The following is a 27,949-nucleotide window of genomic DNA, read 5'->3' on the forward strand; positions in this document are numbered from 1 at the left end:
TGGCCCAAACAAATCTCTTCTGCTTGTTGCCTCTCCTTAGCAGTGGTTTCCTAGCAGCTATTTGACCATGAAGGCCTGATTGGCGCAGTCTCCTCTTAACAGTTGTTCTAGAGATGGGTCTGCTGCTAGAACTCTGTGTGGCATTCATCTGGTCTCTGATCTGAGCTGCTGTTAACTTGCGATTTCTGAGGCTGGTGACTCGGATGAACTTATCCTCAGAAGCAGAGGTGACTCTTGGTCTTCCTTTCCTGGGTCGGTCCTCATGTGTGCCAGTTTCGTTGTAGCGCTTGATGGTTTTTGCGACTCCACTTGGGGACACATTTAAAGTTTTTGCAATTTTCCGGACTGACTGACCTTCATTTCTTAAAGTAATGATGGCCACTCGTTTTTCTTTAGTTAGCTGATTGGTTCTTGCCATAATATGAATTTTAACAGTTGTCCAATAGGGCTGTCGGCTGTGTATTAACCTGACTTCTGCACAACACAACTGATGGTCCCAACCCCATTGATAAAGCAAGAAATTCCACTAATTAACCCTGATAAGGCACACCTGTGAAGTGGAAACCATCTCAGGTGACTACCTCTTGAAGCTCATGGAGAGAATGCCAAGAGTGTGCAAAGCAGTAATCAGAGCAAAGGGTGGGTATTTTGAAGAAACTAGAATATAAAACATGTTTTCAGTTATTTCACCTTTTTTTGTTAAGTACATAACTCCACATGTGTTCATTCATAGTTTTGATGCCTTCAGTGAGAATCTACAATGTAAATAGTCATGAAAATAAAGAAAACGCATTGAATGAGAAGGTGTGTCCAAACTTTTGGCCTGTACTGTACATATAAATGTAACGAAATACAATTACCTTGCTAAAATTGTTATTAGTAATGAAATATATGTGTGTGTGTGTGTGTGTGTGTGTGTGTGTGTGTGTGTGTGTTTATGTATATGTATATAACACATCATGGCCCTTGTGTCGAGGTGATCAGTGCTATTCTAGCTGTGCATTTAGGAACACTTTGGTTCTTTGAAATACAGTACGTCACTATACAGCCAGTTATCGGTTGATCCAACCTTTATTATCAGTCAGCATCCTGATTATCAGTGGGTTGTTTCCTGTCTCAGCACTGAAGCTGAAGTTTGATGCAGATTTTTACACACACACACACACACACACACACATATATATATATACATATATATGTATAAATATACACTGAACAAAAATATAAACGCAACACTTTTGTTTTTGCTCCCATTTTTCATGAGCTGAACTCAAAGATCTAAAACATTTCTATACACACAAAAGACCATTTCTCACAAATATTGTTGACAAATCTGTCTAAATGTGTGTTAGTGAGCACTTCTCCTTTGCCGAGATAATCCATCCCACCTCACAGGTGTGCCATATCAAGATGCTGATTAGACAGCATGAATATTGCACAAGTGTGCCTTAGGCTGGCCACAATAAAAGGCCACTCTGAAATGTGCAGTTTTGCTTCATTGGGGGGGGTCTGGGGGGGGTCAGAAAACCAGTCAGTATCTGGTGTGACCACCATTTGCCTCATGCAGTGCAACACATCTCCTTCGCATAGAGTTGATCAGGTTGTTGATTGTGGCCTGTGGAATGTTGGTCCACTCCTCTTCAATGGCTGTGCGAAGTTGCTGGATATTGGCAGGAACTGGAACACGCTGTCGTATATGCCGATCCAGAGCATCCCAAACATGCTCAATGGGTGACATGTCCGGTGAGTATGCTGGCCATGCAAGAACTGGGATGTTTTCAGCTTCCAGGAATTGTGTACAGATCCTTGCAGCATGGGGCCGTGCATTATCATGCTGCAACATGAGGTGATGGTCGTGGATGAATGGCACAACAATGGGCCTCAGGATCTCGTCACGGTATCTCTGTGCATTTAAAATTCCATCAATAAAATGCACCTGTGTCCGTTGTCCATAACATACGCCTGCCCATACCATAACCCCACCGCCACCATGGGCCACTCGATCCACAACGTTGACATCAGCAAACCGCTCACCCACACGACGCCACACACGCTGTCTGCCATCTGCCCTGAACAGTGAAAATCAGAATTCATCCGTGAAGAGAACACCTCTCCAACGTGCCAGGCGCCATCAAATGTGAGCAAATGACTCAAGTTGGTTATGACGATGAACTGCAGTCAGGTCGAGACCCCGATGAGGACGACGAGCATGCAGATGAGCTTCCCTGAGACGGTTTCTGACAGTTTGTGCAGAAATTCTTTGGTTATGCAAACCGATTGTTGCAGCAGCTGTCCGGGTGGCTGGTCTCAGACGATCTTGGAGGTGAACATGCTGGATGTGGAGGTCCTGGGCTGGTGTGGTTACACGTGGTCTGCGGTTGTGAGGCCGGTTGGATGTACTGCCAAATTGTCTGAAACGCCTTTGGAGACGGATTATGGTAGAGAAATGAACATTCAATTCACGGGCAACAGCTCTGGTGGACATTCCTGCAGTCAGCATGCCAATTGCACACTCCCTCAAAACTTGCGACATCTGTGGCATTGTGCTGTGTGATAAAACTGAACGTTTTAGAGTGGCCTTTTATTGTGGCCAGCCTAAGGCACACCTGTGCAATAATCATGCTGTCTAATCAGCATCTTGATATGCCACACCTGTGAGGTGGGATGGATTATCTCGGCAAAGGAGAAGTGCTCACTAACACACATTTAGACAGATTTGTCAACAATATTTGAGGGAAATGGTCTTTTGTGTGTATAGAAAATGTTTTAGATCTTTGAGTTCAGCTCATGAAAAATGGGAACAAAAACAAAAGTGTTGCGTTTATATTTTTGTTCGGTGTATATACACCGATCAGCCAGAACATTCAAACCACTGACAGGTGAAGTGAATAACTTTGATTATTTTGTTCCAATGCATTGTTCTGCTGGGAAACCTTTGGTTCTGGCATTCATGTGGATACCACCTGACATGTTGCACCCACTCAAACACTGTTGCAGCCCAAGTACCCCCCGTCATGGCAACAGTACTCCTCAATGGCAGTGGCCCCCCAGCAGGATAATGCACCATGCCACACTGCAAACATGGCTCAGGAATGGCCCAAGGAATGTGACAAAGACCTCAAAGTGTCAACCTGGCCTCCAAATTCCCCAGATCCCAATCTGAATGAGCATCTGTGGCACGTGCCATTAACCCACCTCACAACCCACTGGACTAAATGGATCTGCCGCCAACGCACTGGTGCCAGACACCGCAGGACACTCCCAGAGATCCTGTGTCCATGCCTCCACAGGTCAGAGCCAAGTCCGATTCAAGGAGGCCCCACCTTGGATTAGGGTACATCTGGGGTACCGGCACATCACAAGAATCCTTGAGCAGATTGGGACCTGGGAAATTTAGAAGCCAGGTTGACACCTTGAGCTTTTTGTCACGCTCCCCAGGCCATTTCTAAACAGGTTTTGTAGTGTGGCATGGTGCATTATCCTGCTGGGGGGCCACTGCCATTGGGGAGTACTGTTGCCATGAGGGGGGGGTACTTGGCCTGCAACGGTGTTTGAGTGGGTGGAACATGTCAGGTGGTATCCACATGAATGCCAGAACCAAAGGTTTCCCAGCAGAACAATGCATTGGAACAAAATAATCAAAGTTATTCACTTCACCTGTCAGTGGTTTGAATGTTTAGGCTGATCAGTGTGTACATATATATATGAGAAGAACTTTATAGAGAAATCATCAGTGCCGAAACAAACTCTTACAGTAAGTGCAGTATAGCCAGTTAACTCATCCACAGAGAAGCATGACAAAACATAACATTATAATTTTACTATGTATATTTCTGTATCTAATATGAATACTTGACATTAACCCTCAAATAAAATGTGGAAACATGTTTGTGTTTTTTAACCTAATTTCCCCCTAATTTGGTATTATCTGCAGACGTGACCGCTCTGCCACATGTGAATACCATGACATATGTGAATTGTAGAACACAGACTTTAGTCATTGTAAAATCAACCTGTGTCGACTGCTTGGACCTTTCTAACCACTCATCTTCTTTATAGAGGCTTCCTTATTACTGCATGATCCAAATCTTCATCATTACTTTATAATAAGACGATGACATCTTCACAGAGAGTATTAACTTCAGCCCATGCTGACACACTAATGAATGTTTGAGCTGCAACAACTGATCTGGGATTGTTTTATTTCATTCATTATCGTTCTAAAAAACATTATGAAGACATATAGTTAAGGTGATGACTCAGAGTTATGATTGTGTTAATAATATTTTGGTTCATAGAAAGTGCAGTGTTACATTTATATTGAATGAATCAAGAGACAATTAATTAACTACAGAAATAAACTTTAGCACTATTGTGGGGGCTGAGTGCACTTTACAGACTAGTTTTGGGTTCATCCTGAGGGTGGCAGCATGGCTTCATGTGAAAACACCAACATGGAAACTCTGTATAGATCCTACAGAGTGCTTTAAATGTTGATAGCTCAGATTTGGACTGAATGAGGTTTGGGTCATGGATAAAAATACACACAAGACACTATCAGCTTCTTCCTTTTTGCTTTGAATGCCACAGAATTTATCCAAGCTTGTCATGCTCTGTGCACGATGATGGGGAGGAGATACGATCAGTAATCACCAAAAACAGATGCTATATAATCACAAGGTTTTACAGCCCTCTTGGCATTTAATTCAGTAGACATTCTGAATGCATAAAAGCCCTGTCAGACTCAGAGAACTTTTCATAAGAGCTCATTATTATTAATTTGAGCTGTGTGACCACTTGGAAAATAAATTCAAATTCATTAACTGGAGAAAATGAATTTGTGCACAACAGTCTTTTGTTATTAAATGTTTATTGGACAAAGTTTGTCATCGGAGGGCACTGCAGGCTCCTGATACTTTCTGTTTTTGATCATGTTTATCCTCACACATTGCAAACATTCTCTTTATACTTTATACTGTGTACGTTCGCATGTTCCTTTGACCGGACGTTCTCATGTTTTCCCCTTACAAGAAAGAGAATATACCAGAGACCCCTCATCATGTTTGTCCCTTGGACGGGTTTAGTTCTTCATACCTTACGACTGGATGTCTTTTTTCTACGTCAAGATGACACTGGACTTTGGTTATTTAACAACACAACTTAAAACTAATGAAATGTCAACATGATCTGTTGATCTGTCATCAGTGTGCTGTGTCAAATTGAATTTGGCATTAGACATTGTCCTGACACCTGACAGCAGAACCTAAATTCATACATTCATTCATACATATATTATTTTCCGGGCATAAAAGAATACAAGGCACGTTTTATTTTTATTTTTTAATGATATGGAGGTGGACTCCAGTATATAAAGAAAAAATAACAAATAAGTATATAAGGAAAGAGAAGGAAACATACTGCCAAACAAAATGTCACACATACGTCCTCATGCATCACTCTGCAGGGTCACATAGTCACAGAAAAAGTTCATAGTTATGAAGGCTTATCTTCCATTTTGATTTGAGTCCATGATTGGTCCCATGGAGGTGCTTCTTTCTCCTGAACACCATTTATTCTACAGAGCAAACATTCATAAGATGCTGTTTCCACCATTGCATTAAACCATTCTTTCAATTCCAGGGTCCTTTGTTGTCTTCCAGTGTCTTAGAATAACTAGACAGACAACTTTGGACTTAAAGCAGGGGTGTTGAACATGTGGCCCAGGGGCCAGAACCAGCCCGCCAAACTGTCCAGTCCTGCCCAATATATGGCACCCCTGATGTTGATGCACATGTTAAGGCTGAGAGGTTTCAGGAGCAATTTAAGCAGTGAGCAGATACTTAATGTAAAATGCTGCCTCAGAGGCTTTGCCACCCTGACCAGAATACAGCTCTGTGAAATAACTATAAATACTTTCTATGGTCATATTTAAAGATATTGAACATTGTGCAAATTATTGTCAACCAGCAGCTTCCGTACGAAATAATCTATATCAGACTTCTGTCTTAAAACAATATGTGTATAACCCTGCTGCTTAGGCACTGACAAAACCTCAAATTGTAAATGGTTTGTAAGGCAGGGGACAACTTAACCTGCTTCTTCAACAGCTTCCACTTCAGTGGAAAATTATGAAAAAAATGCAGATGTAATTAAAGTGAGTAGCAGACTGACTGAATGTGGAAAAACTGAGACATTCTGTTGAATTTGCACATATTTTTCTGAGGATATCGCAGGCTGTTCATCATTTGTTTTGTAAATGGATGAACATTTTCAGAGTGTACGTCTTATTTATTATTTATAGGTTATTATGCAGTGGTTTTACTGGTCTGGCCAACTCGAGATCAAACTAAAATGAGTCTGACACTCCTGACTGAAAGGAATTTCAGAATCAAACCAACAACTTTGAATTTCTAATACTCTAATCCAGAGTGCTCTGACCAAACTACATTCCCCCATACACAGCACAGTGCAGGAAAGTTCCTATTTCAGTTTTATATTTCCAACAGCTGTTGTTATTCAACACTCCCTAATAAAGCATAAATAAACAAGTTTCAACCATAAAATATGATCAGGTTTTGGAGCTTGTCCACTTCTGTGTCAGGATCACCTGCAGACTGACTTGGCAGAGATGGCTGCCATCTTGTTTTTACACAAATTAGTGTATTGTGCAAATTATTCTTCCACATGTTCACTGCCAAAAACCTTGATTGTCAGGGCCAGGGCTACTTGATGGGACAAAAGGTGTCCATGAACGAGGACAACAGGTCTAAATTAAGTAGAATGAAATGTCTTCATATGAGGACACAGGGTCTCAGGAAATTTATAGTGCAGAAGAGTTCCTAATTCTGTTTTCTAATTCCAGCAGCTATTGTTATTTATCAACTTCTTTCAACAGTCCCTGATTTCATATTTTTTCTTTCTTTTTTTAAGTCAAATTTTTATTGACTTTTGTTAGGTTGGTACTTGACAGTCCTGCATATCAAATGAGACATTCAGTCTTGACCAACAAAACTAAAAATACAATACAAACAGGGTAATAGAGATCCATACAAGAGGGGGTACAGCACCAGTCCCAGCCAAAATATATTCAAAATAACAAAATTAAATTTGAATAAATAAACACATAAACACATTAAATTACTAGTGATAATAAAAAAAAAAATAAAAATAAAAAAAAATCACACTTCCAGGTCCCCATAAAATGCAGAATAATTCCAAATATCCCCACTGATTGGGCCTTCCATATTTTTTCTTCATATTTTTATCAAGTTTCCCACAAAGTAGAGTCTAAAAATGTCATAAAAGTACAGCACCAGTTCCAGTCCGCCAAAAATCAATCAATATAACAAAATTAAATTTGAATAATTAAAAAACAAAACAACAATATTAATAATAAAAAATAAATAATAATAATCATGAATAAATATAAAATAAAAAAGAATAAATACATAAATAATGGAGCAATAATAAATATATTAATAAAATAAAATAATTCCACCCCCCAGCACCAGTCCCAGTCTGCCAAAAAACACAACACAATTAAATAAAATAAATAAATAAAAAATAAATGAATAATAATAACAATAATAATTATTATTATTATCAGAACCATAAATAAATATGAAATAAAATAAAATAATAAATACATACATAGTAACAAATAGATGATAAATAATAAAGAAATAATAAATACATTAAAATTACTAGTGATAATAATAAAAAAAACAACAACAACAAAAATCACATTTCCATTTTAAAAATAAATTTTTATGTTTTGCACCAATACTCCTTGTGTGTAAACCTAGAAATAAGCCAGGTTCTGATTCTGAAAATTAAGTTTCCCACAAAGCAGATAACGAAAATATTCTAAAAGTATACCATAAACTCCTCACACAGTAACCTGATGGCCACATGACATCCTTAAACAAGGCAATTTTTATTTTTCTGCTGTCTGTTTATGATTTATTTTGCTTTATATTATCCTTATAAAACAAAGTTTCCGCTGCTGTAAGTGCAGCGGTGTGGCCTCTACATAGATTATGTTATGATACAGAGAGCAGGGTGTGATCTTGTGAATTATGTAATTGAGAAATTAGAACAATAATATCCCACCTCATACGAAACACCCTCACACCGCAACACTGCTGTCTCCCCCTTGTCGGCCGTTCTGCTCTCCGATTGGTCCACGCGGAGGGGGCGTTTCCATAAACAAGCGCGACGGACGCTCCTGATTGGTCGCCGTCACGCCGCTCAAACTGTTGCCTGGTGATCTGCTTGCAGCTTGTCAACCGCACGATCCAGTTACTGTAGCTGCCTGCTGCAATGAAAATATCTCGGTTGGTGGGTGGATGATATTCGGGCCCGGTTCCATCAGTATTTCTCCAACACTTACTGAGTGAGTACTTTATTTATCTGTACATTAACAACAGCTGTCAGCGTTAGGTTTAATGTCAATATCTTTAGAGGAAGCTCACGAGACAAGGCAACACGCTTGAGGTTTGTTTTTAGCTAATTTGCGGTTTTATGTGTTTTGTGATTTAGGCAGAGCTCTAAACTGGCTCCGTTGTAACGTCACTAACCAGAGTCCGTGTTGGAAAGCTGTGAATTTGGCGGCAATTTGTCCTAAGTTGTGTTAAGTGTCGCCATTTGTTTGACTTGTAGGATTTATTGCTGCTCTGCATTAGAAATGTGGGAGCTACATTCAGTCTGTGGGCAGTGGGAGCTAACACACACTTGTACGCATAGTACAGACGAGCCCCTTAAAAACAATCATCCTATAGCTGTGTGTGTGTGTGTGTGTGTGTGTGTAGCTGTGAAGGATGTCAGAGATGTGAAGCAACAGGACAAGTGCATAACACATATTTACATATACAGGAATTATTTTCAAATGTTGTCTCATAATGCATTTTGCATTTTTGTGATTTTTTTGTTGTTCCCAAATATGTGTAGTGACGTAGGATGGCTCTCTTGTTTTTGCAAAATTCTTATGTCTAATTTAATGATCATAAATCAAGCATAGATAGCAGTGCATTGATCATATGAGGGGGCTCCTGTATTTTGAATTCCACAGACTCAGTCCATTACCACGCATGAGTCACTCTGTTGATAGAGACAAAATATATGATCCACAGCAATGCCCGGTGCATTCCTGATCATATTAGCCTTCTAGGTCTGGGCCTGGAGAGTAGTTGGCGAAAAATCTGCTCTGGAAAACAATAGGCTGCATGCCACTGCTGTGTAGGCTGTGAGATGAGGAGAAGGAGAAGGAGGAAGCACATTTAAAACAGAATAGTTCTTGTATCATCATCCTCCTCCTCAAGTTTACCTGCAGCTGTTACACTTTACTTGTGTCGACGGTGTTGGGCTGAGTAAGATAAGGGAGTAATAGAGCACAGAGCGGTGTTTAGTGTTCTGGGAGACAGAGTTTATTTTGGTGACGAGGTTTTGCATACTGATGAGCAGCTCCTGTGCCCACAGCACTGTAGGAGACTGGGAGTGTGAGTAGGCTACACGCAAGTCCTTGAGCTCTTTCAGCAAGGAGAAGATGAAATGGAGAAAGTGGTATCTGGAGTCTTATCTGATTCAATAAGAGTAACGAGTGTGTGGATACCAGAGGAGACGCTTTGATCACATTAGGAGATTGTGTGGTTCTCATTCACACTCCGAAAAAAAAAAAGGTAGGAAAACAGCGAGGAACTTTGGGGCTTTTATTATTGGTGTCATAAGGTATCGTCAGCTCTATATGTACAAGGCATTAAATATGATGCTTATGTTAAAGGGGCACTCCACTGATTTTACACAGTAAGGTCAGTTTACTCGTCGTTGAGAGTAATATTCAGCCTGTGTTGTGTAATGTCCTCTGCAGCTCTTCAGGAGTCTTTGTCAGAAGTGTGACAGATTAACCCTGATGACATCAGCAAGGTTATCTCAAGTGAGGCTTGAGACTTCAAATGTCTGCCAGAAAACTTGTGTTATACTCTGTGGGATGACATTTGACAGATGAGGGCATTTAACAGGCAGGCAAGGTGTAATGAAATGTGCTTTTAAAATATATTCTGGGACCCAGGGTTTTTTAACACATGACCCGCTCCAGGGACTTAAAGTCAGGATGACCGAAGGCACTGATGCTTTGATTTCGACTGTTCTTTTTGACTCTTGCAAGTCCCTCAGCTGAACAGAAGTGCAATGCTGAGTCACTGGAGCGCCCCTTTAACTCAAGGAGATAGAGCTGTAGAGTGCCAGTTTTGTGTCATTGAAGTACAACTGGCCAACACTACACAAAGAGCTCAAAGGGACAGTTTGCCTCAAAATGAACTGGAGACCATCTTGCGATTGGATCACTCCACTCACAATACAGAAATCTGTGGCTTATGGGGAATGTGGGCCAGGGAATGAACTCGAGCTGAGGAGGTAGTGACAAAAAGCCAACACCATGTCAGTTATGTCGAGATGGTCTGGATATCTGAAAAGCGACGAAGCTCAGAGAGAGACAGGCTGCAACATATGCCGTCAGTTGGTGCCAGTCAAGATGGAAAACACAACAAATTGAGAGCACGTATAGAAGGAATTCGCCGTTCTGTTACCTGAAAAGGTGCCATCCCAGTGACCCCACCTTTATTTTAACCCTTTGAAACCTGGAGTGACATCACTTTTCTCGTGCTGCTTTCGAACGCCTTTTGCAAGTATTTAAACCTCTGAAACCTGAGCGAATTTTCAAAAACATAGGAAAAAAAGGCAAAGAGCAACTTGGTTAGAATTGTCCCACAAACTGCAAAAAAATGAATAGATTTAGAAATTTATTTAAATAAGGGAAAAGCTAGGGAAAACTATATTTATTTATAATTATATTTACTATTACATCTTAAAATTATTTTACAGAGTTTTTAAACACTTTTTTCCAGGTCATTTCCTTGTTTGTTTTTAACTTTGTTTAAAAATAATTTCTTGTTTTAAATTTTCTAAGTTCTTTCTAATATTTTGGGTAATTTCTTCTTTCATTGCTTATTGCGTTCTTTCCATTTTTTAAAAAAAGAAATCAAGCTAATTTCTTCAGGTTTTAAAGGGTTAGTGTTATATAGCAGGCTAACTTGTATTGTTTTGTTTAGGCAAATAAAACATGTTTGCAAAAATTAAATGTTTACATTTTTAAATGTTATTCAATGTATTTTTTTTTAAATCACAAAATATGTTCTAAACCAAGCCATGTTTGCGCAGTTAAATATTATTTCTATTTTATATGTTAATAAACTCTATTCTGAAGTTTAACTAATGTACTCTGTGGTTTAGGGCTGTGCCACGTCATCTCATTCATGGTGATACTGGTATAATTTTTAATATGATATGAAAAATTCCTATGGTGATATTTCCGATATTTCGACTTTGACATATTGACATCATACTGTTACCCACCGCAACAACAAGCATGGCTGAAAGCAAAATTATTACAGACTCTGCGGTGGTTCCAAAAAGAGGAGCAGCTTCAGTAGTGTGGAATAAACTGTGGCATCCTGAATGTTTTATGAACAGCCCCGGACTTCTCAGACTCCTTCAGTGACTTACCGCTCAGAGGGAACTCATTCAGCGGCTCCTCTGGCAGCAGCACAGTGCCTCTCCCTCTCCTCTCTCGCCGTGTGCACACAGGAGTTTGTGTGATTCTGTCATAAACCTTTGGTAATGTAAACCTACGTGACACTCGCGGCTTGACAAAAACTCCATATATGTGAATGTGTGATAGTTGTGGTATCATAACAGCCTGTCACAGGTTACAGCGTGATGATTAGAGATGGCAGAGCTTAAAGGTCCAGGTGGGAAGAAATAATCATTTAGGATTTTACTAAAAGTAAGAAATCACCTGTTGATTTATATATATAGATCCCAGGGGACATTTATTTAAATGTGTAATTAGTGGTAGATTTTATTTAGTTGAACTATTAATATTGTAACAGAATCTGAATCTCACTCTGAGTTACTGTTGTTGTTCACAAACTAAAGAAATGAGAGATTGTTTTATTTTTACTGAATATTTGAAGCAAACTTTAAAACTATATCACGTATTTGTTGCAATTCTATGTTCTTCAATCAATAATGAAATATTTTCTTTACTAATTTGTCGAATCGTCAAGAATATCGTTATTGCAAAAATACCCTGAAATATTGTGATGTTATTTTAGGGCCATATCGCCCACCCCTACCGTGGTTTCTTCAGGCTTCAGTCATTATCAGGATACTCATCAAACTGCCATGATCAAATTATATATTGTGATAAAAATTGATAGAATATAAAAGACATTATCGTGATGTCTCCTTCCAGAAATCATGACCCAGTTACTCAAGATAATCCACAGACCTTGTTGTGAGCAGTTTAATGTAGGAACTATTTTCCTTCTACCAAACTACACCTGCCATCTGTATTGCACAGAAAGGAAGCACGTACGCTAGCTCACCTAGCACCACTATTAGGTAACATAGAGCTCATCCGAGGAGGACACCATTACGGCTGGGCAATTAATTGAAAATTAATTGAAACCGACAACCGACAGAACCTCTAATTGACGTAGTCTTACCCGTGTCTGTAATTTTGGGGTGGTTTTTTAAATTTTAAAATAGTTTCCCCCCTGTGTGTGTTCATTCGTGTCCCCTTAAAAACGTACCACTCCATGTGTAGTCACATGACTCTGCCCGTCCAATCCGTGACCTGGAAGCAACATGGAGAAGAACTCAAACACTGAGGCAACTGAGCGACTTGAGCAACCTGTACCAAAGAGAAATGCGGTGCCTGTCATTTGGACACATTTTGGCTTTTGTGAAGACAGAAAGAAAACAAATGTAAACAATGTGGAGAAGAAGTACTACAGATAAAAGGAAAATTATGTGTTTTTGATTTATGGGTGAACTGTCCCTTTAACTGATGCACTTTTAAAGGAATATATTGTATGTGTATAATTTGGTGACATTTTTTCTGCAGGTACAATTGAGCCACTGACGAAGGCATGTGGCGGATATTATGGCTTACAGTCGGCACACGCCTCTTTGGAGCCAACAGCTGGCTGCCTCACACTGTCCTGTAGCTGGGCCGCCTCTGCCTGAGCTCCATGCACCTCACGTATCATACCTTTTGACTTCATGAAGATTCCTGACATCGGTGATGTAATGAATAAATTTGAAGTCCTTGGGATTGTGGGTGAAGGTGAGTTGTCATTTGATTCTGCTGTAAAATGTGACACTGTGAAATGTTAAAGCATTTTCTGTACATTTCATGATCACTGGTTCAGTCCAGTCTTTAGCCAGAGCTTTTCATGTGAGGTGGTTCACCCACAAATTTGTTTTAGGGCTTTTCGGTGAGCAATCGTTTGATTGTTTTAATCCAATTTGCCTGCAGAACAAGGCCGTTAAAAGCCTGATCTGTTGTTCATGATTATACAACTCAATAAGGTCAAGGACAATTTTAAAAAATTTATTCGTTTGAAAGAATTTTTACATGGAAAAATTGAAGCTGATGTGACCTGAATTCATGCTCTTGCGTTATTGTAGAAGTGAAGAGGAGGATTGTGGGATTCCATTTCATTGTTGTAAATATCAATGGGACGGGACGATTTGATAGTTCAGTTCCCCCAAAATGCTTCTCAAGGCTTTTCTTTTTCCTCGAGCCACTTGGTTGATAGAAAGTGGCAGAGGCCTGGAGGTGAGGCCACCCACTTGTCCCAGTTTTTACTCTGCTACTCCTCCATCCTAGAAGTTTTATAATGTGTGTATAATGTGTCGCTGGAAGACACAGAGAAACTCTGAGCTGGATTGTGAAGGCCTGTCCAAAGATGAGTCTGTCTGGAATTAAGTCAGCACTTTTAGTGCCACATGAAGCTGTAAAGTTGTGGAAGTTTTTCAGTCCAGCTCTACTTACTGCCTCTGCACTCACGGCACAGTCACAGTGCGCTCCACTTGATCCAGCATCATAGATTTTTCCTCACTGATCTTGAGGTCAGTCAATTTTGTTAATCATTTAGGACTGAGTGCAGCATGTTGGCTTACCCTGGCAATTAAATACACAGAATCTGCAATTATATCCAGCTCCTTATCTGAGGAGGAAAACAAATGGGATAAATAATTCTGGTGGTTTCCTCTTTGTGGCACAAAATCGAATCCTGTTGTTTCGTGTATGTAAATGTTGGCATTGTACCGTTCTGCAAACCACAGATATGTTATATTTGTATGTTTTATACGTATCACATCAATGTTTCTAAAGTGATTGAGTTCTGATTATGTGTACATGAGACGGCTGCCAAGCCACAACCACTGCAGACCGCTGTTGAGGCTGGGTGCGTTTTAGCTACACATTGGCAGCATTTCCAGCATTGATTGTGCCACCAAAACTGGGTGTGTTTTACTGACACATTGGTGGCATTTGTAGCAGCAGTTGTGACACACAAAATGGTTGTTTTTAGGGAGATATAGGCAGCATTTAGCAACACATTGGTGGCATTTCCAGTGGCAATTGTGCCACCGAAACCAGGTGTGTTTTGACGACACATCCGCGGCATGTCCAGTGGCAAGAGTGTTCCCAAAATTGAAATTGGTGTGATTTAGGAACACATTAGCGACATTTCCAGCGGTGGTTTTGTCACCAAAACCAGATGAGTTGGGGCGTCGGTAGTATAGTGGATAGTAGTGGATACTGCAGTGGTCGCAGGTTCGATTCCAGCTTGCGGCCCTTTGCTGCATGTCATCCCCCGACTCTCTCTCTCTCTCTCTCTCTCTCTCCCCATTCCACACTGTCCTGTCAATTAAAGGCAAAAAGCCCAAAAAATAATCTTTAAAAAAGAAAAAAAACAGATGACTTTTAGTTACACATCAGTGACTTTTAAGCTGCAAATGTGCCACCAAAACTGGGTGTGTTTTCGCAACACATCGGTGGCATTTCCTGTGGAGATTATGTCGCAAAAAACAGTTGTTTTTAGGGAAATATCGGCAGCATTTAGTGACACATTGGTGGCATTTCCAGTGGCAATTGTGCCACCAAAATTGGGTGTTTAGCGACATTTTGGCAGCATTTCCAGCAGCGATTGTATCACCAAACCTTGGGGTGTTTTGAAGACACATCGACGGCATGTCCAGTTGCAAGAGAGTTACCAAAATTGGGTATTTTAGTGACACAGACACATCATGGGCATTTCCAGCTCCAATTGTGCCACCAAAACTGAGTGTCTTTTAGCAACTCAGCAGCGACGTCCATCTGTCATTGTGCCACTAAATTGGTGCGCTTTAGGAACATATTGGTGACATTTCCAGCGATGCTTTTGCTCAAAACCAGATGAGTTTTAGTTACACATCAGTGGGATTTAAGAGGCAAATGTGCCCCCAAAACTGGGTGTGTTTTAGTGACACATCAGCGGCATTTTCTGGTGTGATTGTTGCACCATAACTGGGTATTTTAAGCCAAAACCGGATTTTTTCTGAACCATAACCAAGTGGTTTTTGTGCCTAGAAATAACCACATGTTAACTACAGGGAAGCATCTGCACTACACAAAAACGTACAAATGTTACATATCAGTGGGTTGCAGAAATGCACAATGGCAACATTTATTCTGGCAATTTGGTTGCAGCTTGTAATGGATTTGTCTGAAAGGACAGTTTTAAACAAAAATCCTTTTCTGCGTTTGATGATTTAAGCATAGCTGACAAATAGCACATATATAAGTATGCAAAAAGTAACATCCTTTTCATGCTGTCCAGTTTGCTTATTGTTTCTTTTTCTGTTAAAGTAGCTCAGAAATGTAATACTTTGCACCAGCCACAACTGCATCAGTAAGAAATTACAGTAGAAGTATTATAAGTATTATAAAATTAGAATTTGTTTTAATAGCCACTGTTTAAGATCCATTACCTTGAATAGATTTTGAGTGGCTTGAAATACATGTTTCTAGCTTTTTTTAAATGAATGAAAAACAATGGTCACTTTGAATGAAGGAAATCAGTGTAAATTAATGTAAAGTACATGCAATTAGTGATTAATGTGTTGAAACATACACAGTCACCTGTCTGGTCTCCATCTGAAGAGCAACAACACTGTTGCACTCATGGTCAAATATATTTTTTAGGTACCTAAATTGTGTTAAAGCAAAGGTAAATATTTCATTGCAGCCTTCTGAAGTGAGTCGATGACTTCTTGTAGCACTGATGTTCTGGTGAAGGAGCATAGAGCAGTTCGTCATATGCCTGCTCTGTCCAAGAATTCCTCTTGAACCCTCAGGGGATGTGTGTGTGTGTGTGTGACTGCCAGGGTCGATAACATCAGAACTACAGTAGCTTGCCAACACTTGTGTCCTACTTTCTGAGCCACCTGTCCTTTTATAGAGGGGGATGTTTTTCCTTGATTCATGTGAACATATGAAGCCAAAAAAAGAGAGTTTAAAACCCTTTTTACTTTGTAGTAATACAGAGAAATAAAACATTTCAGTAGTTGCTGGACTTGTTCGCATTGTTGGCCAACTCGTAACTATATAAATCAAGCTCAGGTTTATTTTTTAGCGATTATAGGTCATGCGGGAATTGTTAATCACAGGTTAACATTTTAAACTGAATTTAAGATGTAATTTGTAGCTCTGTTTGAGTGGGAAAAGAAGCATTTGGATTACAGGAATACTTTGAATATTCATGAAAAGATTAGCTGTGGTGAATCTCAGTTAAACATGCTGTTTGTGTCTTTTTTAGGTGCCTATGGTGTTGTTTTGAAGTGCCGACACAAGGTAAGATGTTACAGATTTTCATATAATTGCCTTGTAAATTATTGATCCAATCATCAATTGTTTTTTCAAATTCTTATCTTGTTATATTATGTATTTCATGTAATACATTATGCTCATGAAAACACTGTCATATCAGAAAGTCAACAGAGGTTTTAAAGGATAAGTCTGATGATATTTAATGTTTTTCTCATTCTCGACAAATACCATTAAAAGGCCAAAACCCCCAGTGAATCGATTGCAGTAGCGAGAACTGTCTGTGCAGCCTTGAAATAGCTTATTTCTCTGTTCCACAGAACTCCATTGTAAGAACACATCAGTGAGTCATACCATTACACCTGGTGACATGTTCCTTCATTACCATGAACATAGGCATGAGTCAGTCCCACATACACCGTCTTGTTGCCATGAATACTTACTAGAGCACCACATATGCATTAATCCACAGCTAAAAGTGCACTGTCTGCTCCTATTTGAGTAACAGTTGGTAAAAATTACAGTGTCCAAGTAATTATTTGAAAATAAAAGATTATCTATGACCAACTTCTAAAGAGGCTGTACACAGTATTCAGAGCATATCTGTTATTGTTGGATTCAGGTTGTCTGCGCATGGTTCTCAACATGGAGGAGGCCGAGCCAGCAGCGAATGGTGCTAACAGCACGAACAATGGCAACAGTGCTGACAGAGCTAGCGGTATTAAAGGGATACTTTGCCAATTATTAACCAGCTGTGTATCATAACAATATGGGTAGTTTGTATAAAGGAATTCAGATCTCCCTGCTCATCTCTCAGCTCAAATCTGCTGGATGACGCAAAACGAGTCATGGTGGATTTTCGCTGGCTGTATGGCTGTTGCTTGAACTACAGATTGTACTTCCGCATTTTTGTATGCTTGCCACCACGGACACAAAAGTATAGAAGCGGATCAAGAGAGGCCCGTCCCTCTCTCGCTATCTCAAACTCAGACCAGACTCAGATCAAATGGTGAAACTAAGCAGTGCTGATCAAATATAAGCCAAAATTCTGTTGTTGAGTTGCCTATTTTTCGCCACAAAGGTTTACAGAAACATATCTTAGCTTACTGTTTCATTGTAATACGAGATTGTTTGTTACCATCCGGCCGCCATATTGTTTCCTGCTCCAAAACGGACAAGCTTGCATGATGTCGCTCACCGGCAGGAGCGTGTATTATCTGGTGGAGCGCAGTGCATTCTGGTAATTGTAGATTTTCTTCTTCTTGAGCAAAAGGGAAGGCCACCGTCCTTTTTCTCTGTTTTCTCTGGTCATGTAGCACCAATATAAAAAGTATTTGTGTCTTTCTACTGTATAGACGACACAGTTTTATGAAAAGAACCTATTTCTTGCAGTGAAATACTTCTATGACCTGGGGGGTAACCAGAGGGTGGGTGGTACACTTCCGTCAACCAATGGGTTGGGCAAGCTAACCTGCGGGGTAACCGGAGGGTTGTTAGTACACTTCCATCAACCAATGGGTTGGGCAAGCATTATCAGCAGTAACTGCTGTGTAAGACTCACAGAGGGACTTTCTTCATTCTCTGGTCAGGACGCCATTACTCCACCATATCTAACATAGCAAATAGTTGTTTGCGGCTATATCAATGTTCTGACTGCCATATAGAGAACCTTTAAGATGTAGGCAACACGTAGCATGAAGCCTCTCCGTCTCTCCTTTGCTGGCGTGCCTCGCCTGAGTCGTTGCAGATATTAGCAATTCTTTTTACCAGCTGTGTCGATGATTTTTGTTAGTTTTCAAACATTCCAAGCCCCTTAAAAATGCAGTGCACAGTAGAAAAATGATAATAATCTCCACAAAACAATAGTTTCCTCATACTGGAGATGGTTGGGCCAAGGCATTTTTGTGCTCGGGCCCTTATTAAAGCTCAAGCAGTGATGAACCTTTGTGCTGGCAGAACTTCCAGTGAAAGTCGGGCAGTATAGGAGTAAGATGGCATTTCCTGTTTGGAGTGCACGGTGCTGGAAATGGCCTATTGCAAATTTAATACCACTTTCTGCGTCCATTGTGTGGCGCTAGAGGACACACACACATTATACATCATGTTGCTGTACATCATGTGTAAACCACACCATGTCAATTTCATGTAAATTATTATTATCATTTTTTTGTCACATAAGGCTGACTTAATGTTGTCAATAACTGTTTAAGACTTAAGTCGAGTTCAGACCAAAGATTCACGACAAGATGAGTTAAAACAAGCAACTAGTTGCAATGCGCCATTCTGCAACGTTCTAAAAACCTGCCGGTTCACACCAATGCAACTAGATGAGATGGTGTATCATCTCTATGCAACAACTCTGTATTTCTGATTTGTTTTCCAACTTTTCAGGCTGATTTGGTGGCTGAATATAATTTGTAGCTTCTTAAAATATGAATGAGGACATTGATAGTGAGATAATGGCTACACGGATGACTGATTGTGGATTTTTATTGGCCCATATAATAACAATAGAAGCGGACTTCACTACAAGCTGATTGGCTGTTGAAACAGGTGACTTGCTTTATGTTCTAAACCAGCTGCCGGTGATTTGACCAGTTGAGTTGCAGGTGACACCATCAGCTGGCTTGAGTCTAGCCCAGACCGACCAGTTCACACTGCCGCAACTTTTCTCTGCAGTGTTTTAAAATGGTTTCATCTCATCACGAATCTTTGGTCTGAACTGGGCTTTTGCCTTCAATAGGTGTCAGTGAGTTTGGGGCTGAGAAACACAAACAGGCTGGGGAATTTGAAGTCGGGCGAACACACTGTTGGTTTTGGTCTTTTTATGGGATTTGTTGACAATAAAAAAATCTGTAGACTATCAGCTGCCTTATCCTTTAAGGATGGAGATTGTAGTGTCCTGTGTGTTTATCTTATAAAAGATGAGGGTTGTTAACTTAAGGTTTATTCTTGTTGGAGGTTAACCAAGGCCTGCAGAGGCCCAGAGGACATTAGTGGACACTGTGTTTTAAAGGGAGTGGTCTCCATGCACCTGGTCCCACCACTGTAGTTCACTGCACTGGTCCTGTGCCTTAGAATTACTGTGATGTCTTAAGTGGCTCCCACAGACTGCTGGGTAATTAGTTATAGTCTTTTTGTCTCTGCTCGGGTTCATCAGTGAGAAAGATCTGCTTTGAATGGCAACACATTTGTCAACTTAAATTCTTCCACTACTTTGTTTTCATTCATGTAAAAAGGGCTCTGATAGGTTGTCTTGAAGCAATTAATTTTTTAGCATAAGAATAAGGAAGCCGAAACACAAAAAAACAGCAGGACTGTGAAAAGCAGACGACCCGCACTGCAGTAATAGCCTTGTCATCTCGGTCCATTTAAGGAAGAGGCTGTGCCAGGAATTGACAGCAATCCAGCATGAATAAGAGAGACTAACTACCTCCTACTTACAGAGATTTGCAGGAAAAAAAAAAGACAAAACACTTTCTGAGCCTTCCTCATCGAGATCCTCCATGTTTTTCTTGTTCTGTGCATCTGCGTTCATTACGACGTTTATTGCGGCAATGACCTTATTCTGTGTATCCATTAGCCAGGTTTCTAATGCGATCAAGTTAGCTTATGTGTGAATTGTAAAAGACAACAGCATCAGACCTGATGTTGAGCTAGCACTCAGAAGTGAGGAGAAAGAAGAAAGCCCTGCTGTAAGCCGGAATCACAGCCTATAATTACTGGGCTTTATTATTCAGACTGATTGATCCCAGGCCGTGGCAGCTGCAAATGCCAATGTCTTCGTTTTATACAACAGATCTCACATCAACAGACCTCAGTTAGATCCACACAACAGACGGAGGCTGTTGGTTTGTCTGTAACACTCTCTTAAATGTGTTTATATGTGCGAAAATACACCATCATCACCGCAAAGATTTCTCTGAAAGGTTTATCAGAACAGATTTGTCAGCTGGTCTGGTCTATGTAGAGGAATAAGATAATTCATATCGGCAGATATAAATCAGACTTTTTAAACACGTTCTTTATGTACACTCTGAGACATAAGGGTTCCTAAAGGGTTCTTCTGAAGGGCCGAGGTTCTACCCAGAACCATTTGCTCCTGAAGACTCATTTTTTGAAGAAAAGGTTCTTAAACAGTGCTTTTTTTAAAACAAAGGGTTCCTTTAAGGACCCATTTCATCCAAAGAGCCAAAGAGTTTTCAGTGATTGAAAACATGGGTGTTAAAAGATCCTCACCCTCAAATATTCATATGTTTACCCATGTGTCAAATGGTATTTTTAAATACAAATCAATTAATTTTACTTGTGTTCTGCAATAGTTGATATCTTAGCCATTATTTCATGCCATACAATACCAAGTGGTTTTATGGGTATTCAGCAATTTGCATTTAGTTCTAATTTGGAACCAAGTTTTGTTTTCCAGCCTACTGCACCACTGAAATAGTAAAGGCTGTAAAGATAAAGGGTTCTTGAGTGGGTCCTTCCTGGGAACCTTGGGGCTAAAAAACACTGGCGGTGAACCACTGTCTCGCCGCCCCCAGAACTAAATGCCCTTTCCCCCCACTCACTCTCTGCTTGTACATACCATCTCCTGTAGCAGCTCTTCTTCTCTGCTCCTACGGCAGCTCGACTCCTCTCCTCACCACTGATGCAAAGATAACTCTGTCGCTGTTGCTGTGTCTCTTGTGTAACGGAGAATAGATGAGGAGAGACTTGTTGTTGAGGTCGAGAAATACCCAGTGCTAATCAACCTACAGTCCCGACATTATACACACTGGCCAAAAAGATATTGCCTGGCGAGTTATAGCTCTGGAGATCGACACTAATAGCTAGAAATCAACTTTTACTAAGGGTCTGCAGATGATTTTAAGATAAAGCAGAGGTGGAAGAGGTATAGACCTTTCACTAAAAGTTTGGACCCATTACACCATAGAAGGATTCTCTGTCGAGCCTCTCATAGGGGGTTCTGGGAGGAACCCTTGACAGATTGCTCTTGATATAACCTTTTATGTTGGGTTTTAGCCACTCCAAGGGAATTCCAGGTGGGACATTTGTAAAAGATTCCTCCAAGATCCAAAAAGGTTTCTCATATGGGGACAAGCCGAAGAACCCTATATGGTTCTAGTGAGTACCTCTGTTTCTGATAGTGTATTGATTTTGATGAACGCTTTGTTTTTCATATGTCTAGAGTGAATTTGTGCTGCCGATGCATACAACTAAAGAAAGGAATGGTCTGTTTAAATTTACTTGCGGTGGCCTTGATGTTTTTATATCTTTTGATGTAAACATTTTCATGTGCAGCTGAGCAATAATCAAGCACCCTGTAAACATGTATGGACTTTAAAACGTTAAACTTTAAAAACTCCCTAAAACTTGGGAGAAATAAGCTGCATCCCTCCTCAACAACAACAACAACAGTGATGATTGGTGGTTGACTGGATTACTGTCTGCAATGTAGTAACAGTGCAGTAGTTTAAAACAATCAGTTAAAGAGAGTTTGCTAGCTGTGTTGTCATTACTTGATTTGACATTAGTTTATGAAGCTAATTTGGAATGTCTTTTAATTTAGCTCATTACACTTTCATTATTTCTCTGGCATATAACAAAGGAACCACAGTCCCCTAGAAGGCTGACATTTTGCTCCGATGTGTGCACTGGAAACACCATAATATATGCTGTTTAATACAATATCTGTTGGTAACTTCACTGCTTGACGTGTGAAAGCACAGGAGGATGAATTCTCTGGCTGCAGATCAATATGGACCAGTGCCATCTGGAAAATATTGTATTGTTAGTGTGAATGAACGGGCATGTTTTTTCAAGGGCTAACTCACAGATCTATGCTGCATAATTATGTGTGCATACACACAGACGTGGGCACAGACACACACCTCATGCACGGACACACACGCATGTGCTGACACTTACAAAGCAGAATAACACATAGGCTTACCAAGGGATTGATGGCGCCGTGACTATGGACAGGGAAGCGCGCTGGCCAGAGAAAATGGCTGTATTTGTGTAACAACTGCTGCTGAGTCGCAGCTGCTCGTGCTTACAGAACGTACTTATTTCACCAGTGGCACGCCCCTCAAATTTGGTTTATACAGTACATGTGTTTAACAGGAATAATTAGATCCAAGAAAGATCTGGGGACAGATATAGAAAGGATGGAAATGCAAGTGTGCATTCATCAGTTACCACATAATAATCTGAATCTATTTAAGAGGCTGCTGGATATGTCTACTCCCACATACGCTTCACAACATCTGAACACAGACTTAGGAGTCAGCTGGGCTAAAGCCTCATTTCCACCAAGCAGTCCGGTTCAGCTCAGTTCAGTTAGGTACACATTACAATGGTTATGTTTCTGTTTCCACTGTTAGAAGCTGTGGCTGGTTTTGAACCTGTAACTACTGTTAATACCATGGCAAGCTCTTCATACATTTGTAAGCTATAAATATAAAATGAAAGGATGTTTTGCTGCCTCTAGCAGTAGCTATAGAGTAAGAAAAATAATTGAATTCACTGTGCTCACTGTCGGCAGTTACAGGCAACGTTCAAGGAATGTTTACTTGTAATGTTACTAAATGCACAAGTTGATGCCATGAATCAATCAACACATCTTCAACTGTGAGCATCCCATTTGTTGAAGTGTCTCTTTTGAAGCGTTTTAAAAAATGTATATGAATTTCAACCAGCATTTATTCTAATCCTCAATTGGAGAAAAAACGAGGAAAAAATCGTTCCAGTGCGCTCCGACAGCACTAAACCCCTGCTCTTGCCTGACAAGGACTCAAATGCACAAATCATCCTTTTTAAAATACCCCATCGAAAGAGACTCTCTCTCTTGTTCTAAAATGTCAGTGGGAAACCCCGTTATGTTAATGATAAGCCAGGTGCAGACATTCCTCTGTATCACTGCTGTAGAGGAAATACAGCGAAAGCTCGATGGAGCAGTGAGTGACAGTCTACATTCAAGAGTACTGTCTAAACCAATCCGGGGTCTAGGTAAATATCCATAGGGGTTACTTTTGGTTCTGGGGGCGGCAGTAGCTCAGTCCATGGGGACTTGGGTTGGGAACCGGAGGGTCGCCTGTTCGAGTCCCCGTCCGGACCAAAATATGGAGCGTGGACTGGTGGCTGGAGAGGTGCCAGTTCACCTCTTGGGCACTGCCGAGGTGCCCTTGAGCAAGGCACCAAACCCCCCAACCGCTCGGGGCGCCTCACCAAGGGCAGCCCCCTCACTCTGACATCTCTCCAATTTGTGCATGTATAGGTCCTGTTTGTGCATGTGTGTGTCTTTTGGACCTGTGTGTAATTGACAAGCAAGAGTGAAAACATTGAATTTCTCCTCAGGGGGATTAATAAAGGAAATAACTTAAACTTAAACTTAAACTTAAACTTAAAGGTGATATACTGGAAGTTTTTGGTTGAAACAGGGCTCAAGTGTGACATAGTGAAGTTACACAAGCTTCTTTGACACATTGTGGCACTACTAGTGATTTTTACTATTTACACTTGTACTATATTCAGAAAAAATTCTATCTTGTGCCTTTTCACAAGTCATTGAAATGCAGGAATAGATAGGGCAATGAACAAGTGATGTGCAGGTCAGGGTTTTTTAAAACATGCACCAACTTGGCCTCTTATGAGAGCAAATCCGCCCTCCCAATTCGCAAACATATGGTTCAATCGATTACCCGAATCTGACCCGCAAACTGGAGCTGAAGGTTTCTGGTAATGACCATCGCTAATAACAAAGTACTTGCTGTTGACTATATGGTTCTATATTATTGATGGACAATAAACAGTTTTTTGTCCAGTGCCATTGTTCTTGTAATGTATTTAATAATGAAAGAGCATTGGCGTAAATGCTTTACTGTAAACAAGTCACAGATTCAAATAGTACCAGAGTCTTGTGACTGGTTTGCTCCAGGCAAAAGTATCTTTTGTCAGATGGATTTAATTCTGTACTTCCTTGTCCTTGCAATATTACTACCTTCATTCACACAACAGCCGCACCGGCATTTTCCTTGAAACATTACTTCATCTTTAGGTAGGACATTGGTGGTACAGATTTACCTGAATGTCTATCCATGGTTTTAGAGCACACCAGGGTATTTAGAAATCCTAATGGTATGATTTTCAATAGTGTCAAAAACACAGACACTCTTCATTCTATTAAACTGTTATGGAGATGCTGTATTGAGGATATACTGAATGTAGTGTAGAGAGACAGTGGTGGAAAAACGGTGGTAAAACCTAAATATTTTCATATCTAACTTGGTGAATTAGGGGTTAGTTATTGTTTGAACATTGGAATCACTTACTAAGACGGGTTTGGTGAGTTTTGCTTTGTTTCTGTTCAGTTTAAATAAAGTGTGTTTAAGGATGAGTTAAGTCAAGTCAAGTCAATCTTTATTTATGTAGCACATTTCATACACAAGGCAACACAATGTGCTTTACATAAAATTACAATACAATCACAACATAGTCATAAAATTGCAAGTGCAGAAGAGAAATATGTGCGCACACACGCACACACACACACACACACACACAGTAAGGTTTTTAACCTGCTTTTAAAGGTGTTCAGTGTGGGGGCCTTTCTCAGGTCTTCAAGCAGGGTGTTCCATCTTCTTGGGGCATAAGTGCAGAAGGCAGCATCTCCTGCTTTAGAGTTAGTTTGTGGGATGGTTAAAAGACCACTGCCTGTGGACCTGAGAGTTCTTGCTGTTTTGTATCCAATCAGCATGTCTTGAAGTGCAAGGCCATTTAGAGCTTTGTATACTATTAATAAAATTTTAAAATTGATCTGGTTTTGACAGGTAGCCAATGCAGGAGAGAGAGAGCAGGTGTAATGTGTTCAGACTTTTTAGTTCCGGTGAGAATGCGTGCAGCTGCATTTTGAATTAACTGTAGTCGCTGCACAGCTGATTTTGGGAGGCCGGTGAGTAGACCATTACAATAATCTAGTCTGCTTGTTATAAAAGCATGGATTAATTTCTCAGCGTCTGATTTTGATAGAAAGCCCCTTAGTTTGGATATGTTTTTTTAGATGGTAAAAGGCTGATCTTGTGAGATGATTGATGTGGCTCTTAAAATTTAGATCACTGTCTATGATCACACCCAGATTTCTAGCTTCACTTTTGCTCTTCAGAGACAGAGAATTGAGATGAGCTGCAATTCTCTGTCTCTGAGCCTTTGCACCAAAGATGAGTATTTCTGTTTTGTCTTTGTTCAGTTGTAAAAAAAATTCTCTGACATCCATAGATTAATATCTTCAATACACTGAGTTAGGAAATGTATGGGATCTAGGTCATCGGGAGATAGAGATATGTAGAGTTGTGAATCATCTGCATAATTATGGTAATTTATGTTGTGTTTCTGTATAACATGTGTGAGTGGGAGCATATAGAGGTTGAATAGTAGTGGTCCAAGAATTGAACCTTGGGGTACTCCACACGTAATACACACTCTGTCTGAGGCAAAGTCACCAGTGGACACAAAGAACTGCCTTTCCTGGAGGTAGGTTCTGAACCAATTTAGAGAATGTGTGCAGCTGCATTTTGAATTATCTGTAGTCGCTGCACAGCGGATTTTGGGAGTTAAGCTAGTCTGAGTTCTGTTAAGAGCTTGGGGAATGTAGCAAACTCACCACCATATGACAACAATTACCATCACACACTGTAAACCCTAGTTTAATGTCAGGAAGGTTTGAAAAAGCAGATACCGCCCAAGCTTACTGTAGAGAGAAGCATAATGTCAGTAATCCATTCTCTGTCAGTGTGGTAGCCTAAATGGTTTAATTAGAAAAGTGTATGTGGATGATTAATATCACAATGTCGACCAACTATTATTATAGCAAGAATTACTTTCCTTGATTGCTGAAAGTATATACAGTATATCACTGTGTGTAATGACAGGAGGTTGGCTGCTGTGGCTTTATTGGAGGACTTTTTTAATACACCACTTGGATGAGAATGGGACTGCGCTTCCATCATAATGAAAGGCGTTTAGGAGGAATGTATAATTTAAGCTGATAGTATGTTGAAAAGGTATTTGTATGTCGGCCAGGCCTGTCATGATAATAATAATTACATATAATAATAATTACATTACGTTGAGTTATCGCACAACATATGGACATGACCTTGATCATTTTGCTGACCTCAATATTTCCTGTTGTGTTAGAGAAAAAAATACTAATAATATATATTGGGGGTTCTATACTGTGTGACAGACACCGATACAAGTCCTAGGTTTAAGTACTTGTGGAAGGCGTCTGAAAGCAGTACCAGAAAGCCGATGTCACTTTGGGTTTCAAAGGGTTAAGGGAATTTGGGATCCTAGCACCATTTTACATATTAACAATTCAAGGACTTTTTTCAAATTCTTATTATAATGTCTGAATATTCTTAAGAATTAACAGCTAATTGCTCTTTGAAAGGGTGTGCTTGCAATATTGTGCTTGTATATTATCGTTATATCAGAAGCATTAAATGGTCTTAAAATGTCAATTTCTGGACAGAACTTTAGGGGCACAATATAAATTGATCAAATAATGTGTTTTCCGTAATAAACGTGATGCAAATAGACACTTACAAGCAAAATTATTTAATGAATTTGTATACAAAATGTACAGAAAGGTAAAATCATCAAGTTTTGAAAAAGTATTACAATTTAATTTTGTCTTTAATGTTATTATCTTATATATATTATCTTTGCAATGTGATTATCTTATATAATGTTATTATTATCCTAAAACATTCTCCAGGTCCTCTGAAACTCTGCAGGACTTAAGCCTCTTTCACACAGAGCTTTCGCGGCGCCCACTGCAGGGTAGGGCGCAGAGGACCGGATTTGGGGAAGTACAGGCTCATTCAGGAGCTACAGCTCCATGGTGACCGCTTTCGGGTCTACTTCAGGCTCTTCTCTGCTATTGGATGCGCGGTGCTGAGGTGTCGTCACAGCGCGTTGCGGTGAAATTAAATAAATTTCAATTCGAGCGCAGGCTGGCGGCGCGCGCCGCTCAGCTCGGTGGCAGAGCGGTGCACTCTTGCGCCGCGGTAGCACATACACAATGAATGGGTCCGTCGGCGGAGGTCTGCGCTTTGTGCGCTCTGTGTGAAAAGGGCTTTATTTCCACCCTGCCCAGCAGTGGTACTGTGGTGAACGGTCCCTAAAGGCCTCTACACATGATCAGCTGTAAAACCGCTTTGCGCTGGC

At 40.2% G+C, this 27,949-nt stretch overlaps 1 protein-coding gene across 4 annotated transcripts in view; it reads left to right on the forward strand.

Moving 5' to 3' along the window:
* Positions 1–8,265: 8,265 nt before the first annotated feature.
* Positions 8,266–27,949, forward strand: part of LOC117253927 (cyclin-dependent kinase-like 5) — a 72,504-nt gene continuing 52,820 nt past the window's right edge. For all 4 annotated transcript variants that reach the window (XM_033621809.2, XM_033621812.2, XM_033621813.2 and 1 more), the window contains exons 1-3: positions 8,266–8,395; positions 12,965–13,186; positions 16,707–16,741. In XM_033621809.2, coding sequence (XP_033477700.1) covers positions 13,123–13,186; positions 16,707–16,741 — 99 coding nt within the window. In that variant the 5' untranslated portion in view covers positions 8,266–8,395; positions 12,965–13,122. The remainder of the gene's footprint in view (positions 8,396–12,964; positions 13,187–16,706; positions 16,742–27,949) is intronic.

Source organism: Epinephelus lanceolatus, chromosome 6 (genome assembly GCF_041903045.1).
Source record: "Epinephelus lanceolatus isolate andai-2023 chromosome 6, ASM4190304v1, whole genome shotgun sequence".
NCBI classification, from domain to species: Eukaryota; Metazoa; Chordata; class Actinopteri; order Perciformes; family Serranidae; genus Epinephelus; species Epinephelus lanceolatus.